Here is a 17,779-nt window from a genome sequence, read left to right as displayed (position 1 = left end):
AACAGAAACATGTTGTACTGTATCACTCTGGATGCAAGCATCTACTGTAATAAAAGCCATGAACTTACCCCCTCTCTCCCTCTCTCTCTCTCTCTCCAGAAGCGGCCAAGGCTGCCCACCATTCAGCGATGGTAGTGGATACCCCGCCTCACCCAGCACACGGGGGTATGATGGTCCCAGGGGGGCCGAGTGTGCTGACCAATGTGCCTCCTCCTTACCAGCCTGTGAACGTCCGCCACCTGGACTCTCAGTCCAGCCTGGATGAGCCACAGGACTACCTGTGGTTGGTCAACTGTGAGAGCAAGAAGCCTGAACCCAACAGGTCAGTGGGTACAGTATGTGTATGTGTATGTGTATGTGTATGTGTATGTGTTTGGGTGGGTGTTCCTTTTCCCTTTGTGTACATTAGTGTGTGTATGTAAGTGTGTTATTGTGGGAGACGGAGACCTGTACCAAATAAAAACATGTTAGTTTGTTCATGTTACGGTATATCCATTATCTTCTTATCTTTTTTTGTCATAATTTCTTTGCTGTTACACAATCTACCTGTTGTTCTCGTTCTCCTTTTTTCATTTTGATTTCCTTCTATGTTACTGCTCTCCTCCTCTGTGTGTGTGTGCGTGACTGCGTGTGTGCGTGCGTGTGCGTGCGTGCGTGCACTGTGTGTAGTTCTGTGCTGGAGGCAGACCAGGTGTACTTGCTACTGGAGGATTGTGAGAGCAGGACTCTTCCCTCTCAGGCCAGTCTGTGAGTGGCCAGCTGGAACGGCCTGCTGTGTGGAGGGTTCCACGTGTCTAGACAGACACGTTGATGTAGCAATGCAATATATGCATATATATGCATATATGACAGACACACACACAAACACATAGGGCTGTCACAACTATTTCTTGTCGCTCAATATGACAGGCCTACACACACACAGACAAACTGAGCCACACGCAGACCCACTAACCCACAAACATGCACAGCTACAGGGTCCCACACACATGATCATGCATAAGAAATTCTACATGTACTTGCAGAAATACATACACACATACATACACATCAAAAGATTACACATGGACAGTTGAACACACATGTGCATTTAGCATGTACACACATACTCACAAGGACAGTTGTTTGGCGTGTTTGACAATGTTAGCGTAACGTCCTTAAACACCAAAGGAGGAAGTGAGTGAGAGTGTTGTCACTGATGTTGCATTACCTTAGTTCTTTCCTGCACGTTTAACCATGTGTGAGGTCTATTCCTGAGCCATTAAGAATTAATCAAATTAACTTTCTCACTATGGTTTGCAAAAAGTGTTGTTTCTGAAATAACTTGTCTGTTGGAAGCACTGGCACATGGCTTTTACTTGTTCTTCTTTGGCTGCAGTTGTAGTTACTAGTAGTAGGTAGTAGTAGCCGCTCTGAACATGAGATAAATTGATACTGTAACTATTCGATTGTAGATCTCCAACTCTTCTGCTGTGCTTGTGTTCTGTTCTCAGAGCCCATGCAGAGTGTTCCAAGTCTACCTCTTCAGAGACGGACCTGAACGACAATCTGCCCTCCCACCGCACCCCCACCTCCTCCAACAAGCACGCCTCGCACAACGGCTTCTTCGCCCAGCACCCGGCTCCGGCCTCCGCCTCCTCCATCTACGACTCTCCTCCGTCCCGCGGCGCCTCCCTCTCCAACGACGCCGGCCTCTACCACTTGCCGCGTAGTTACTCTCAGGACACGGTGCTACTCCCCAAGTCTGCGTCCTCCCCGCCTCTCCCAGAGGGAGGGGACCAGTCAGAACTATACGTCTTCAACACGCCGTCGCGGAAGCCCTCCATGGAGGCGCATATGCGCAACCTCTCCATAAGCTACGACATCCCACCCACGCCCGGTGCCAACAGCACATACCAGGTGCCCCGCACCTTGTCTGCCTCGGCCGGGGGAGGAAGTATGGAGGGCGGAGTAGACGTGGTGCCGCCGCCCAGGCCACCCAAGCCGTCGCTAGGCTCCACCTCGGGGCCCCCTCCGCCCCCTGCGGAGCGCTCCCCCACGGACACCTACTGTGTGCCACGGTCGGCCTCGGAGACGGACGGGAACTACTGCGTACCGACCAGCGCGGGGAGTAAGGCGCTGCGCAGCAACACTATCGGCACTGCAGATTCCACACGCATACGAAGAGGTACATGGCGACCAAATGGATATAGTGTGCAGCTACTGTATTTTTTTGCGGCACGTGGTGAGCTTGCAGATGTGCTTTTTCTGGCGAAGAGATTCGGTGTTGAGGGAAAAATGGAGGGGACCAAGTATATAGGGTTTAAGCGCTTCAGCTGAAAATACTACAAATGACCACACACATCACTGTTTGCTGTCAATCAGCATGCCATTGATGCATTTCATAAGTTTCGTGTTCCTTCCAATCAACAAAGAATATTTTGTCTGTGAGAGTAAAACAAAATAGGTTTGGATTGAAAATGTGTTCTTTGCCATATAAGTGAATGAGAACATTATAATTAAGGATGACTTGATGACTAAAACTCAGTTGATTGTCGATTTTGAGTGTGTGGGGGGGCAGCACATTCTAAGAAAACAAGGGTTGTATCTCACTACCCCCCCTGCTGGTAAGAAACATCACCACAATAACAAATCCACTGGATGGAGGATTATTTACAAAAGTGAGAGAGGAACTGAGGTCAACATTACTCCAGCAAGCGCTGACACAACATGCCATGTACTTAATGCTTCTGGAAGCTGTTAAACTAACAATATAAAGATGAGAGTAAATCTTATCTTGCAGGGTTTTGTTTCTTCGGCAATTTGTATTAATATTTATGGAACAGAACTAGGCTATCTTTTGATGTACACTACACTTTTATTCACACTGAATGCCAGTACCGTACCATACCATGTACTTCCATTTGTAGCATGGATCATCCCAGTTAGATTGGGACCCCTCCTAGCATGTGGTGATGGTGCCATCCCCTATAAACGTTATTGCAAAAGAAACTTAACCTCCAACCCTCATTGCATTAGTGCCATGCTGTAACCATTGAAATACACAGGAAATGGAACCCCAAGCTCCGAATGTGCTGGCCTACACAGCAGAATTTAGTCTCATATCCTTATCTTAGCTGTCTTCTTTGCCCTGTGTTGTTACCACTGAGCTCTTTGTGGTTGTGTGTGAGTGAATCACATTAGCGTGAATGGCTAATGACCAGGGAAAGAACACAACAACAGTGCACGTTAGAGGCTTAAGCCCAAGTGCTTAATTGAATGTGTGTTGAATCCTGAAAAGAGTTGAGATTGTTAATGACAGCCTGATGATAGTCAGGGAAGACTGTCCCATTCTGGAAGGTCACAGGTTTGATTCCTGCAGCAGTTAGTTCAGAGAATGAGAAACCAAATCCCTAAATGCTCACTCGTGCTTTGTTTAAGAGAGACGGATAAATGTCTCTAATGGAAGGTGAGATGGTAAACGTTTAGAAGGCTATTGTGTTTGTGATGATGCAGTAGTATTATAGTCCATGGAGTTTAGTGTTGCGTTGGACATTTTGGCTTTTGCCTTTGTGTGTAACGGTACTATGCATGTATATACTGTATGTATGTATTTTTTACAGTATATATTAGTGGTGTCACAATATATCATGCGGCTCATGCCACACTTTATTTCTTAATGTTACATGTGTGTGTGTGTGTGTGTGTGCGTGTGCTATCTCTGTGTAAACAATATTGAGATGTTGCAAGCCTTCTCTGTATTCTTTTAATTCTTCAGATTTTGGATCCCAGGATTGCTACGACATCCCCAGGTCATTTCCCTCCGACAAAACCTCTACATTTGACTTCAACGAAAGTTTCAACAGCTATTTTGTAAGTGTTTTAATAGGTGATTTTCTGGTTCAGTGGAGACCCAAGCTTAGAAACTCAAAGAAGATGAGCATAGCGCCTCAAGGCTTAAAGTGGATTCACTGAGACTGACAAACTCTTACACTGTGTGTGTGTGTGTGTGTGTGTGTGTGTGTGTGTGTGTGTGTGTGTGTGTGTGTGTGTGTGTGTGTGTGTGTGTGTGTGTGTGTGTGTGTGTGTGTGTGTGTGTGCGCGCGCTCTATCTCTGTAAGAGATGTGTGACCTGTTGCCATCTTGGTGTGGGTGTATGCCGACATGCATGTGTGGGTTTGTGCTTCCATGTACTATACAAGTGTCTATTTTTTGTGTATGTCTGCTTTGTGTGTGTGCACTGTGCGTGTGTTTACCTATGTCTTCAACCTCCACAGAAAAACAAAGGCATGATGCCAGTTGGTAGCCAGTCCACTGAAGAGATGGATCAGAACTATGTGCCCATGAGTGCTAATTCCCCATCACACCACCACTCTGGCAACCTGCAGGACCCCATCCAGGAGCCCAACTATGTCCCCATGACCCCAGGCACGGTCGAGTTCTCCTCCCTGGGTAAACAGGTCCCTCCACCTGCCCACATGGGCTTTCGTGCCAGCCCTAAGACCCCGCCTCGCCGGCCTATGCTCATCAGCGACTGCCAGCCCCCGCCTGTCGACCGCAACCTCAAACCTGACCGCAAAGGTGAGGTGTGTGTGTGTGTGTGTGTGTGTGTGTGTGTGTGTGTGTGTGTGTGTGTGTGTGTGTGTGGCAAAATCTGGAGTGTTAATTCAACTCTGAGTGTGTTGAAATGGACCTTCATATGGACATTCGAGTTAAATTAACACTTTGGATTTTGCTGTTTAGACATGCTTGTGTGTGTGTGTGGGTTAATGTTTCTCCATAGCTGTTGGGTAGTGTGCTGCTTTACGTTGACTGTTTCCCCCCTCCTTGTGTCTGTCATCTGACACTTGTGTTTCTGTGGAGTGCTGGCTCATGGTTTTTTTTGTCTGCTCAGTTTCTCAAGCGTCATCATGTTGGAATCGAGAAGACACTTTCTACAAGCCTATGACTTGAGTTAAAAACCGATACACACCATGAGGCATTACCAAGACACAAGGGTCCCATTATCATAACAGAGCCTCTGGTAACTGTGCCACTTCATATTATTTAAAATGTGTCAGGTAAATCTGACCAGCCAGTGTTACCCTGCACCAGTTGTGTCCAGCATCCCTGAAAATACCGGCGCTGCTACCCATTAGCCCTGTCCTTGACCGGTCCACACACACTGCCTGTTTTACCTCCAGCTGAATTGGGTTCAATGCTTGCCACGTCATCTCCCACTCGAACACATTAGCCCCCCCTGTCAAAGGCACTTTTGTCTGAGCCTCGGTAGGCCCCATGGTCTGTTTTGGAAGGGGACAGGAGGGGGTAGGGGCCGTGCCATGGAGCGCCCGAAGGCCAGAGTGGTCACCTCCGTCCCCATTGTCCCATCTGCCTGAATGGAGGCTTTGATGAGAGACCTACTGTAGCAGTGAGGAAGGAGAATTACAGCCTGTCCAGAGAGATGCCAGGAGTGAAAGAGAGAGGGAGAGGATGAGAGAGTCACACACAGGCCATTTTTAGATTATGGCAGATCCTAAAGAGTAGGATCTCAGCTCACTTTAGCCCTGGTCAGGTCCATGAATAAAATAAGTGCACTGAAGTGTTACCAGGTTGAGGTTATCAATCCCTTTGTTTGGCTCCTATGGATTTGTTGTACCATGAGCCATGCATCTCACTACCACAATGCTGCCCATCTCCCATGTGACAGTCTGTCTCTTTGTCTGTCTGTCTGCCTGACTTGTGTGTGCCAACTAAATCTTGTCAATTGCACAGCATCTGTAACTACCTGTATGCTTGAGTTATACTTACGTACTGTAGTTGCACATCATGTCACGGCAGTCACGCACTGAAAATAGACGATCTACAAGCTCAGAACGTGTTTCACTGAGACATGTTGAGCTTGTAGATCAATCCTCTATATTATAGTGTGCAACTGAGCATAAATCTAAACACGTTGATACTGGATCCCACTGCAGGGCTTTTTAGCTTGAAATGTGTCTGTTGTTGAAAAGTTTTTAGTTTTGATAGAACTACACAAAAATGAAAAATGCCATTGGATTCAATATGTTGATATTAAAGCTAAACCCTATGTCCCCTGCCCAGGTAGAGTTGGTGTACTTTTCATGTTGTGGCTTTGTCGATGTATTGTTGTTCTCATATTGTTCTCATAGCTCATTGTGCATGCAGTGCTGATGTCAGGCTTTGTATGCAGGGAAGCCATGATGCATGGAGTGAGGTTCATGTCAGGGGGTTTTGAGGCCTGCTGTTGCCATGACAATGAGTTGACATGAGTTCCCTGTAAAGGGCTGATTAGGGGGTGGGCTGCGAGGGAGGGGGTGGTGCAGGTTTGTTGTTCAGCAATGTTCTCGCTTTGCATGGCAGCGTTCAATTGGGGTTAGAATAGGGATGAACATTGTTTTAATGATTTTCTTTTCTTTTTGTAATGAGCCAAGTCTTCTTTCACCAATCAGGTCAGAGTCCTAAAATTATAAGAGCAGCAAAAGGTGTCGGTTTAGAGCGAACGGACTCTCAGACCATAGGGGAATTCCCCAGGGGACGTCGCAAGGGTAGGTACCCCGAACTACCTCCAAACTGGCTGCACAACACAACTCTTCATTCTTCTGACTTTGTCCAATTCAACACAACCTTAATCTGCATGCTGGAAATTATGCACTGTGGGAGAGCCCTCTTAATTTCTGAGGGAGTGTTCTATCTGAAAGGTACTCAACACATCGAAAGAGAACACAACCTTATGCATGCTGGAAGTGGTGCACTGTGGGATAATTACTGTGGGATAATTAAGAAATTAAGAAATTGATCAGATATCTCTCTCTCTGATATATCTAAAATGAACTCGACAACATCTAAACAACCAGAGGTCAATTCAAGCCGAGTTGAGTCTTTGAGGTTTATATATCGCCACTGGTACCCAGTTGGGTTCAGGATATTTAAAATGATCTCCATCTCATCATTGAATCCCATCATTTATTTTGGATGGTAGTGGTAAGTCAATTTATTCTAAAGGCCATTAACTTCCTGGTTCATGGTTTGGTGTTTGTTCAAAATATACACTGTCGATGGTTACAAAACAAAGTTTTTTACACTTGGAATAAACGAACTTACCGTTTATTTTGGGGTGAAGCGACCTCGCCCTAACCAGGTCAGCTCCATATATGGAGATCTAAGGGTTTGAGGTCAGATGTAGAGTTGCTGGGTGTAATATTTAGCCCAGCAACCAGCACGTGACATCACGTGACATCATCAGGGATATCCATCCCTGATGATGTCACGTGCTCCATTCCTGATGATATGGCTTGATTTCACGTTTGAACACGATTATTGTGTTTTTGTCACTTACTAGTTATTACAATAAACCTTTCAATTAACTGGAACTTAATGTAGGCACTGGGCATCTGAAAATATCCTAGTCATTATTATAGACTTGGTTTGTAAATCACACAAGGTTCAGTATGTTTGATTCTGGACAGTATTTACAGGAATGGATAGAAAGAAATGTGGGCTCCTCTTATTATGAACATGTACTGTTTGCGCTTGAAACAGTTTGAGGCACTCTCCAGTCTTCTGGGAGAGTGGGAACTCGGTTTACTCTATACTGTCCTTTCCAAAGCAAAAACTGACTATAATAATTATTCTCACCATCATGTAACTGCTCTCATAAAAACTAATAGCCAGAACATTAATTTATTAACATTTTCTGAACACATTTCTCTAACCATATTGTGTTTGCGGGCTGCATTTGGCTTTTGCTCCAAATCGAAAGCAGACCTTCACTACTAATGTGATGGAAGGCTTCCGGGCAGCAGGTGTCTCTCCAGGAGGAAATTGAACAATGATATCATCTAATGAAAGATGATACACACTGATAGATGCCCGTGCACACACACACACACACACACACACACACACACACACACACTGTTAAAACAAAGCATACCCTTTCTTCCTCACTCCTCTCCTTTTGTTCAACATTTTTGGTCACCCCTAATTTGATTCACTTTATTAGAAATATGTGTGTTCTATTATTTGGTGTTTTACTGTATTCTTTCCTCATGCTAATTCATAAACTGTTAGCAAAAGTCCTGTAAATAGTGTGTCTGTCTTTGCCAAAGTGAAGTGTTGCTGTATGAACAGTTGACGTGGGTTGCCAGATTGGGCCCTGGTGATGACCACAATGTAACATCGGCTGATGTCCTATCATCAGCCTTATTTCAGCCAAGACGAGACGTCAGAGTTCTTGGCCCAAAATCCAATACTATACAAAATGCCTGCATCACTGGTGCATACATGTGTTAGAAAATACAAATCTATGTTAAAGTACAAGGAACTTTGGTAGAGCTTTGGGTTTGGTAGTATAGTTAGTTGCCATGATGTATCTCCAATAGTTGCTCTCAAAGTCACTATTTTAGCCTGTAAACAAACAAACAAACAAACAAACCAAGCTTATTCTTATAGAAGCATCATACTGTTTGTATTTTTTTTTAACTTCATGTTGATTTTGCTATTTGGAAGGAAGTTGAAATTTGTATAAAGATGGTAATTCCGATGGTGCATTAGTCATTAGACATGCGGGAACAGCGGTCGGACTAGCGCTCGAAATGCGCTGCTCCCGTGCTTGCGGTTATGGTTAGGTTATGGTTTGAGGTAGGTTGTCGGTCTAATGACTGTCGGACCAATAATAGTGTCAGAACTAAAGCCTGTACCCAAAAACATGTGCTGTTCTATTTTCAATGATCAATTTCAAATTATTGGGTTTCTCAAATCTCGCTCGTCTTTAGAGGTACATCATGGCAAGGTAACTACACACAACCCAAACCTTTACCAATGTGTTATTTTGCACTTGAATTGAGCAGTGATGGTCCAAAAACATAAATTAAAAAAATGATAATGAAAACTCTTAATTATAGAGTAGATTCTCAAGCACAGTTAATTGTAGTCATTATTTCTTGGATCTTTGCAGCAAGGATTGATGTGTGTGTACGTGCTTTTCCTACAGGAAAACCTGCACCTTTGGAGATCAAGCCACTGCCAGAGTGGGAGGAGCCTTGTGCACCTGTGCGCTCGCCTGTCACGCGCTCCTTCGCTCGGGAGTAAGTTTCCTAATCGCACACTGCATCAAGGAATTTTACACATGGCCTATAAGTTTAGGCAGTAGATCCAGCTTAATAAAAGTAGTAGATACTAACCCTCCATGCATTACAGTAGTCACTTCATGACCTGTCAATGTCGCACTGTTCCTAGAAATATGTCAATTGCTCTGTCTCAGTAGCTCCAGCATAATGCATTTATGATTTGTTGGCTTGTCAAGGATGGGGTTTGTTTCTCTGCTTTTTATAGCTGCAGGGACTCACTTGTCTGCAAAGTGTGTGCGTGTGTTCGTGCGTGCGTGCGTGCGTGCGTGCGTGCGTGCGCGCGTGCGCGTGTGTGTGTGTGTGTGTGTGTGTGTGTGCGCGCGCGTGTGTGCATGTGTGTGTGTACGGGTGTACACTGAATTGCTGGGAGAAGTGGGTTTGTAAACCTTGTGAATGCTGCTCAGTCCCTCTAGGTTTCCCATGCCTCCAAGACCCCCATCAGTGCATAGCACGGCCTCCAGCACAGACTCCGAGGAATGTGATGAGAATTATGTAGCCATGCTCTCTAATATGTCAACAGACGAACCAGTATGTAACACCCAATGTTATTCATCTAATATAAGAAGTTGCATGATTACAATTTATTTTTACTACATTTTGTAGGCAGGGTAAAAAAAATTAAACTGCAATACAGCTGCAATACAAAAAGAATAACACAATTGTGGATTTAAGTGACTTTTTAAATGAAATCCTATTGTTTAATAATCTGTTTTAGACAGACCAAAGGTTTTAAATGGTTTGGTTTCAAGCACAGACACTGGCATTTATCTAAGACCCCAGTATGTCATATACGGTATGTCCCACGGTCACATGCCCTCCTCTCCTAAGCCCACCATTCATTTAGAGACAAATCAACAGTTGCCGCAGAGGGACTCCTCAACACTTAAGGTGGTTGCACACTGGACGCGTTTTTTCGGAAAAATCTGAAAAACGTTCTCTTGTGTACAGGGACCTTTACTCTCTTCCTCCGCTCTTTTACAGCCTCTTCATGTATCGCTGCTTTGCTTTCCACTTTATCATTTTTCTCCCCCCTGCAGGTACCCAAAAAGAAATTGTAGTTTTTAAGAACCCTTCTTTATTTGGTTATCTGTTACATATAGAAGTCATCTGGTGTTATTTTAGATTGTATTTATTTACTGATATGAATGAATTATCAGTAGAATTGATATACCGTAATTGGAACAGAAGGGGTGTGCCCATACCCGATGTGGGGGTTGGCAAAGGTGCCTTTCTGTGTGGAGTTTGCATGTTCTCCCCTACCCATGTGTCCCCTAGGGTAGGTACCCTCACAAAAAACATGCAGTAATCCTTGTCTCTAAACTACCTCCCCCTGGCCAGCTGGGGCGCCTGATGGAGGGGAAAGGAACTGGTCGGAATAACATGTTCCTTCCACGTGCTACGTCCGGCCCGGGGAAACTCCCCCCCGTCAGGTGAAAAGAAGCAGCTTGGACTCCTGCATAGAAGGAAGCATCAGGTCAGTCCGCTGCTCCCCAGGTTGGCAGAGGAAGTGTAGCGCCCAGGATTACATAGATAATTGACAGTGTCAATTTGACACTGGGTGAAAAAATGGGTTGCAAAATCGTGGGATAAAAATGGAAAAAAGGAACAGAAGGGGATTAGTTGGGTACAGGTGGGTACCGTCTACAAACAGATTACTGAACGAGGGGCACTTTCTCTTACAGTCTGGGTACTTGATTCTACATTTTCTTTGTTTTGACAACCATAATAGTTTCAGTTTTTTCCTAAATCTGTCTTGATATTTTTCTGTTGACTTCCTGTTCCCTTGCCATGATGTAATTTCCTTTCCTCTAGTCTTTTATTCTATTCCACGGCTTTGTCTATCTGTTCATTGTTTCCTTCTCAGAGTTGTTTTCAGATGACCCATTAAGATATTTTCTTATTTCTATTCCTGGCTGCATTCTTGTTATCACTAGCTGCTTTGCTTCTCTCCTTTAACCCTTCTCTACTGCTCCTTTCACTCTTCTCACTTTCCTCTCCAGCGCACTAGTCCCTCCCCTTCTTTCTATCTACCGTTACCTGTTGTTTTTTTCTGCTGCTAATACTCTGCTCGTTTCCTTTTTCTTTTTCTCTCTGCCCCTGTATTTTCCTTCCCCTGGCTATGTCCATGTCACTGTGTGTGTGTGTGTGTGTGTGTGTGCAGAGAGGAGTCCTTCTACTGCACTGTCCCCATCACCCCTGTAAAGCGGGAGGTGGAGGAAATAGATCCCATAGAGGAGGTGAGACAGGTTGTCAGGTTTGACATGCATGGGCTGCTGTGCTGGAGCACTAAAGTGTTGATTAAACTCTGAAAGATAATGTACTCACCCCCATCCCTACCCAGAGACTGAAAATGACCAGTCTCTGGAAAAAATGGAAAGAGAGATTCTAATGCTCTTCACTCAATGCAAATACAAATATTTTTACCTTCATCCGGACGCCACGACAGTGATAGTTTTCAGGGGAGTGCATTTCTCAGCCTTCCAACCCAGAGCACCAAGGGTCAGCCAGTTTCAGATCCACTATCAGTATCTCAGTGGCAAGAACGTGCATGGACTCTTGACTCTATAGTAGGGTGGGACTGTGATCTATCCTTAACGGCCCTTATTGACTTTTAGATGTAAATTAAGCCAAAACTGTTTTGTGTTGTAATTCTGTCTTCATTTTAGTTCTAATACTTTAATACTTCCACCCAATCATAGTTTAGAATTAACAACCTCTTCTACTGTAGTTGCCGTACTGTATGTTAATTTGTGTGTGCATTGTACTTTACTTTAATCGTTGCCTGCATTAGTGCATGCCCCTCTTGCCAATTCAACAATAAGAAGTCTTCTTTTCCTGGGTTTGTAGAACATTAAGCTGGGTCCGCCCATGACAGCGGATGGGGGGAGCAGCCCCATGGTAAAACCCAAGGGAGACAAACAGGTGGAGTACCTGGATTTGGACCTTGACCCTGGCAAATCTACCCCACCTAGAAAGGTAGGACACCCCTTTAACACTGCATTCATAGAGGGTTCCCTATTCGCTGACTGGAATATAGACAGCTGTCTCGCATGTAGAGAACAGTGTCATATACATAAACAAACCCTACAAGAACAGTAAAATCATCATCCATATTACCCATTACAATGTTTTTATTACCAGTAATAGTAGTAGTAGTACATTATACGTACAAAATTATAACCAAGAATACTGTGCTAGTTCTGTGATACATGCTGAATCTTAAGCCCCACCATTGGTTTGTGTTTTATCCCCTCTAATGCAGACGAAGAGTAATGGAACTGGCATGGCGGCTTCAGATGAGCGTGTGGACTATGTAGTGGTGGATCAGCAGCGAACACAGGCCCTGAAAAGCACCAGAGAAGCGTGGAATGATGGACGCCAGTCCACAGAGACGGACACACCCACCAAGGGAGCCAAGTGACCCTTGACCCCGCTCAACCTGCCCGTACTGCTGGGCTTTCAACACTAGCGGAGGTCCTAGTTTCTGGGCTCTGGGGTCAGCCACCAGACCTTTAGCTGCTAGAGGGGGCCAGTGGACCTCCACTGAGCTGTCTTTCTTAGTTTACACTGCTATTCAGGCCAAGGACAGTACAGCCCTCCCAGTGGTAGGAAGGGGTGTGGGACCATTTTGGAATAAGCTGCACCCAGTACGGAAGCCAAGAGGGAAGGATGGACCTGGATGGGCTTGGCTTCTGAGTTCGCATGGAGTAGACTTGTGAACTGCTATGTCTGAACACTCACTGCCTCTGATGTTGGGATTTATTTTTATTCCGAATTTCACCTTTGGGAGGACAATGGGAAGGCACACAAATTCATGTCCTTGAATTACGATGCTGTTGGGATATCACATTGGGGAGAGTGAGTCAAATCACTTGATATAGCATGATCAAAATACGTATCCCAACACTTACTGCCAACCTGTTTGGTGTACCTGGTTATCAAGGGTGGTTTTGCTACTTTTTTCCTCCCCTGTTTGAGTGTTCGTAAGGTTTTCCACGGACACATAGTACCTGAGGTCAATTGTACGATTTCTTCACTGATAATGTCAGGATGTGTGGCTGGAGTTGCCCCCTCCAGCCAACCAGCAGCATGACTTCGGCTCTCCTAGACTACCAAATACAGCTTATTTTTCACAGACGAATATTAGAATATAAAGACAATGAAGTCACATTTATACATGATGCCCCAAGTTGAAGCTTTGGATTCACTCAAAGCTTCATAAAAATAATAAATAAATCTCCTTTTTATTCCCCCAGCTACTTTTTAAGTGGAAGTGCTTTAATCTTTGTCAAGAGGAAAGCAAAGACTGTGTACAAAAGTGTTATGTATATAAACAGAAAAAAGTGTATTTTATTTGTACGGAATATCAAGAGCGTTTTGACGCGGAAGGCGTGTGGATTCTGCGGGGTGGAATCCAGTGGCCAACTTGTAGGTGGTATCATGACTGGTGATAATTAAAACCGAACATGTAACTGTGAGTAAAAAATAAGAAAGTCACTGGCTTTCTATAAGTTATGCAAGGTATCAAACTTAAGCCTAATTGTTACTTGGTTGCACAATGATCTCACTCACCATAACTTATTTTCAAGCTAATGAGTGAAAATCTGTCAGTTTGGAGAGCAACAAAGTTGTGCAATGAAGTATAAATAAGGCTTTGGGCTAGAGAGGGAGAACAAATAGATAAATGAAATCAGGTACTCTTATGAAATGCATACTAATTCATCTATCTCATTTCTAATTTATTTTTCTAGTTATTTCATCAAGTGGGTTGTTTATCGACCAAACTAGCTCAGTGTTCTCAATCTAGATACAAATGAGTTTTCCAAACCTGTAGTAGGTGTTTTTAAAACCGAAAACCAACAGTCAATTAATTTCAGAAGTTAATTGATAAGTCTTCACTACATCTCTCTCTTCTGTTTAATTTATTTCAAATGGAGTGACGAACCTTGGGTAGCCTAAATCACAGCTTCCTTATCTAGTAAACTTGATTCATGTTTTTGTAGTTAGTGAAGAAGTTAGGTTATTCAATAGATCTTTTGCTTTACTAACTTTCACTCATGAAGGCTTGATATAGTTTGTCGTGCATGTTGTGTGTTGTCATGGAACGAAAATAGGACATCTACAAGCTGCGTTTCATTGTGAACTTGAAACATTGGCTATTTTCAGTGCACGACACCGGCATGCAACAAAGTATAAAATCCGCCAAAATTAATACTGCATCACAAGATCCTTTTGACAAGGGTCACTTAAAATTTCCAACTGCAAAATAGTAGGATATATATGATATTTTTGTTGACAAAATTTGCCTTACTGTAAGTCCCAAGCATGTGCTACCATAAGAGAGAAGTCTTTGCTGTATATATTTTTGCCATCCACTATTCCAGCATGTATCATTTGAACTGAAAACTGTGCCTATTATGCCATCTTCATACTACTTTGTTCTTTCTCCAGTTGCAGTTTTGTTGTTATGAACTGCAAACGAAGCTGATGATGCTTTGATCTTTTTTAGTGAATCTAGAGAGAAATGTCCATTTTAAAAGTGAACTAAATAAAATACAACCTTTTAATGTTGTGTCCTCTTTGACCTTTTTAGCCCTGTTAGCAGCAGGGCTTTATGAATGTTAGTTGTCTACCATATCTCAGACACTACTGGTTGGAAGTCGCTGTGCACTTTAATGATTATTCCTAATGAGTATACTCTTTCTGGTGACCCAATGGCCTTTCCTATATCGCCACCATGAGGCAAAAAATGTCCACTTGCACATGATGCATGGTGGACCCAGCCTTACCCAGGATGAACCCAACTGACTGGTGCTCATAGCCTTTAGTTTAGTCTAGTCTAGCCAGTAGCCACCATTTGCCGGAAATTGCAGCTAGAATAGATAGATGTTATATTTTTCAGGATTTTTGTGCTGATGTCTACGAAGCAGCTTTGTGTGTTTGTAACATGGAATGTGATGAATTGATTGGCTGAGTACAGAATGTGATGATGTATGATGATAGGGCAACCCATGTTACACTAGTGTGATTTTTATATTGATGTTGAAGAAACCATCATTTTCACTTTTCCTAAAAGTTATGTTTTTTTTTAAAGATCCTTTAAATTGTTAACACAAGTATCTAAAGTAGGCTAAACCTTGTTCAAAATCGACAGGCGGAGGGCACTTTATCTGGCTTTCTTCGAGATAAAATAGATACTGTTCAAAATTAAAAGCTTGGACACATATAAAGAGATTAGTGTGGGGACTGTGGGCAGGCAACATCAGGCTTTCATAAAGATGAAGAGCAAGGGAAATAGCACCACTCATTTTCCAGTTTTTTCCAACTGCTCTCACTGCTCATTTGTTATAGCTATTGATGTATATTTCCTATCTAACAACTTAAGAGAGACTGACGACAATGCAGGCAAATGAAAGTTCTCAAGTCCATTTTATTTGCTTTTATACTCAACACATACTAACTGGTGTTAACATATAAATGTGATTTTGTCAAATTAGTTTCAGCAAATTCTATATCTCTAGCCATGGTCTTCTACTCTACTCTAAAGTCAAGGCTATAGCCTATATGACATTATCAAGGTAGTCTCAGCTACTAATGTAACAGACCTGCAGAGGTTTGCCTTTTATGTGTTGCCTTTACTACAGACCCCTGACCATAGACCTGCTGCAGCCAAGGTGACATTATTATTATTGCCCATTATTATTATTTTCTTTTCTTTTTTTTTTTTTTAGTTTAAAGCAGAAATAACGTGCAATTTAAAATGTTTTTTTTATATAGTTTGTCTATGTCCCTCAAAGTTGTTACTTGTCACGCCTCGCTCCTCTGCCTTTGAATTTGAGCTTTGACTCATTATTATTATTATTATTATTATTAGGTCCAAACCACTGGACTGATATTTGGCTTGACCTTAATGCTTATGTGGTTGATGTTCTGTATTTGCTTAAGTCAAGAAAGGAAGTTGTTGTTACTATGCTTGCCTTTGTACTTGTTTACTAATACTGCAGTCTAATGTTTACTAATACTGCAGTCTAATGTTTACTAATACTGCAGTCTAATGTTTACTAACACTGCAGTCTAATGTTTACTAATACTGCAGTCTAATGTTTACTAATAATGCAGTCTAATGTTTACTAATACTGCAGTCTAATGTTTACTAACACTGCAGTCTAATGTTTACTAATACTGCAGTCTAATGTTTACTAATAATGCAGTCTAATGTTTACTAATAATGCAGTCTAATGATAAAACCAGGCTTGTTTCCATTCCATGCCAGCTTGGAAAATCAACAATGGTGGACATTGTAAACAAAGTGGAAATGCTAATTTGGAACTGAAGCCTGAAGGAGAGGCGGAATTATACAAAGTAGGGTGACATTGATGACATCACCATGAGGACAAAATCAGTTGAGCTGTTCCTGAGAGCAATTTCCATTAAAGCACCTATAATATGATTGTTCAAAATTGGTTATTTGTGGGGATAGAAAACACACATGGGAGCCCCAAAAACACAAAAGAAATGGAAAAAGTTGAATTTTATGTTATAGGTCTGTGACGGTCCTGCCCCCTCTGCCTCACTGTAAGCTAGAGGGAAGCCTCTGTGATGGCAGAGTGGAGCAGGCCGTCAGCCCAATTGTGCTCACCTGAGGTGGGTGTGGCTTAGGGGACTATATAGAGAGCTCTCCTGGCTGCAGCTCATTCTTCTCTCTGTCCTCCCTGCAAGCAGGACTGCCACCGGGCTCAAGGGCCTAACCACCCTTTTGTTAAGTTATGTTTTGCACCAGCTAATACAACACGCACACACCATTCTCCATACATCCATACACTGCACACATTACTGATGACTGATATACTCACATCCCACACTTCATTATTTTGCTATGCTTTATTTACTTTAATATAATAAATATAATTACAAACTGTTAAACTCTTGTGTGGACTCCCTGTTTTTGCCATGCATCCCCTAGTGCATGACAAAATGGGGGCTCGTCCGTACATAATTAATTAATTGATTAATTGGAGAAAAAAAAAAAGAAAAGCATATACATATATCTTTTCTTTCCCGTTTGTCTTGTTTGGGAGTTTCACACTTGAGTTTTCTTGTTTTTTTTGTTAGGAGCCGGACAGAGAAGGCATTTGGCCCCAGTTTACAGAAAGGTAAGTGTTGGGATGTGTTTGCAAGTGTTAGTTACATGTGCATTTAGTTGGAACAAGTCCCTTAGCGACCGGCACCGTTAGGGTGTCAGTTGTTTGTTCCTTTCTTTGATTTACTCTTAGTGGAGTTTTGGTTAGCGGCGGATCTTGGGGGTCACACTAGGTGGCTGGAGGGGAGAAATCCTCATGCCCGGGTGCCGACGGTAGGTAAAGATAGGTAAGTTAGTTAGGAATAATAGGTAAGTTAGGGGGGGTTTGTTCCATTTTGATTAAGGTTACTGTACTGCACTTTGTAATGCACAGCCCAACACTTGGTCTTGTTAAAGTTTTTTTTGTAGAAAATTTGCATACAAAAGAAAAATGAGTTCAGCTACAGATAAGTTTATTAAGTCTCCGTCAGTGGGGTTACTCGATATTTGTGCGAAGGATCAGCTATTGGTAATTGCTAAACATTATGACATCACAGTGACAGATAAGCTGAAGGCAGCAATGAAGGCCAGTCTAATCAGTGCGCTGGTA

The 17,779-nt window shown here is 43.0% G+C and overlaps 1 protein-coding gene across 9 annotated transcripts in view; it reads left to right on the top strand.

Moving 5' to 3' along the window:
- The window catches only part of gab1 (GRB2-associated binding protein 1), a 64,305-nt gene extending 49,637 nt beyond the window's left edge, over positions 1–14,668 (top strand). For 7 of the 9 annotated variants that reach the window (XM_080759718.1, XM_080759717.1, XM_080759716.1 and 4 more), the window contains 10 exons: positions 100–322; positions 670–747; positions 1,494–2,167; positions 3,758–3,852; positions 4,257–4,560; positions 6,432–6,527; positions 8,975–9,068; positions 9,515–9,638; positions 11,958–12,086; positions 12,373–14,668. In XM_080759718.1, coding sequence (XP_080615844.1) covers positions 100–322; positions 670–747; positions 1,494–2,167; positions 3,758–3,852; positions 4,257–4,560; positions 6,432–6,527; positions 8,975–9,068; positions 9,515–9,638; positions 11,958–12,086; positions 12,373–12,531 — 1,976 coding nt within the window. In that variant the 3' untranslated portion in view covers positions 12,532–14,668. Of the gene's footprint in view, positions 1–99; positions 323–669; positions 748–1,493; positions 2,168–3,757; positions 3,853–4,256; positions 4,561–6,431; positions 6,528–8,974; positions 9,069–9,514; positions 9,639–11,271; positions 11,348–11,957; positions 12,087–12,372 lie in introns of all 9 variants that reach the window. The other 2 variants (XM_080759719.1, XM_080759720.1) reach the window with 2 other exon arrangements.
- Positions 14,669–17,779: the final 3,111 nt, after the last annotated feature.

The sequence above is a fragment of the Protomyctophum bolini genome (assembly GCF_963924005.1).
Source record: "Protomyctophum bolini genome assembly, chromosome: 3".
Lineage (NCBI taxonomy): Eukaryota > Metazoa > Chordata > Actinopteri > Myctophiformes > Myctophidae > Protomyctophum > Protomyctophum bolini.
This window is presented reverse-complemented; position numbering and strand designations above follow the sequence as displayed.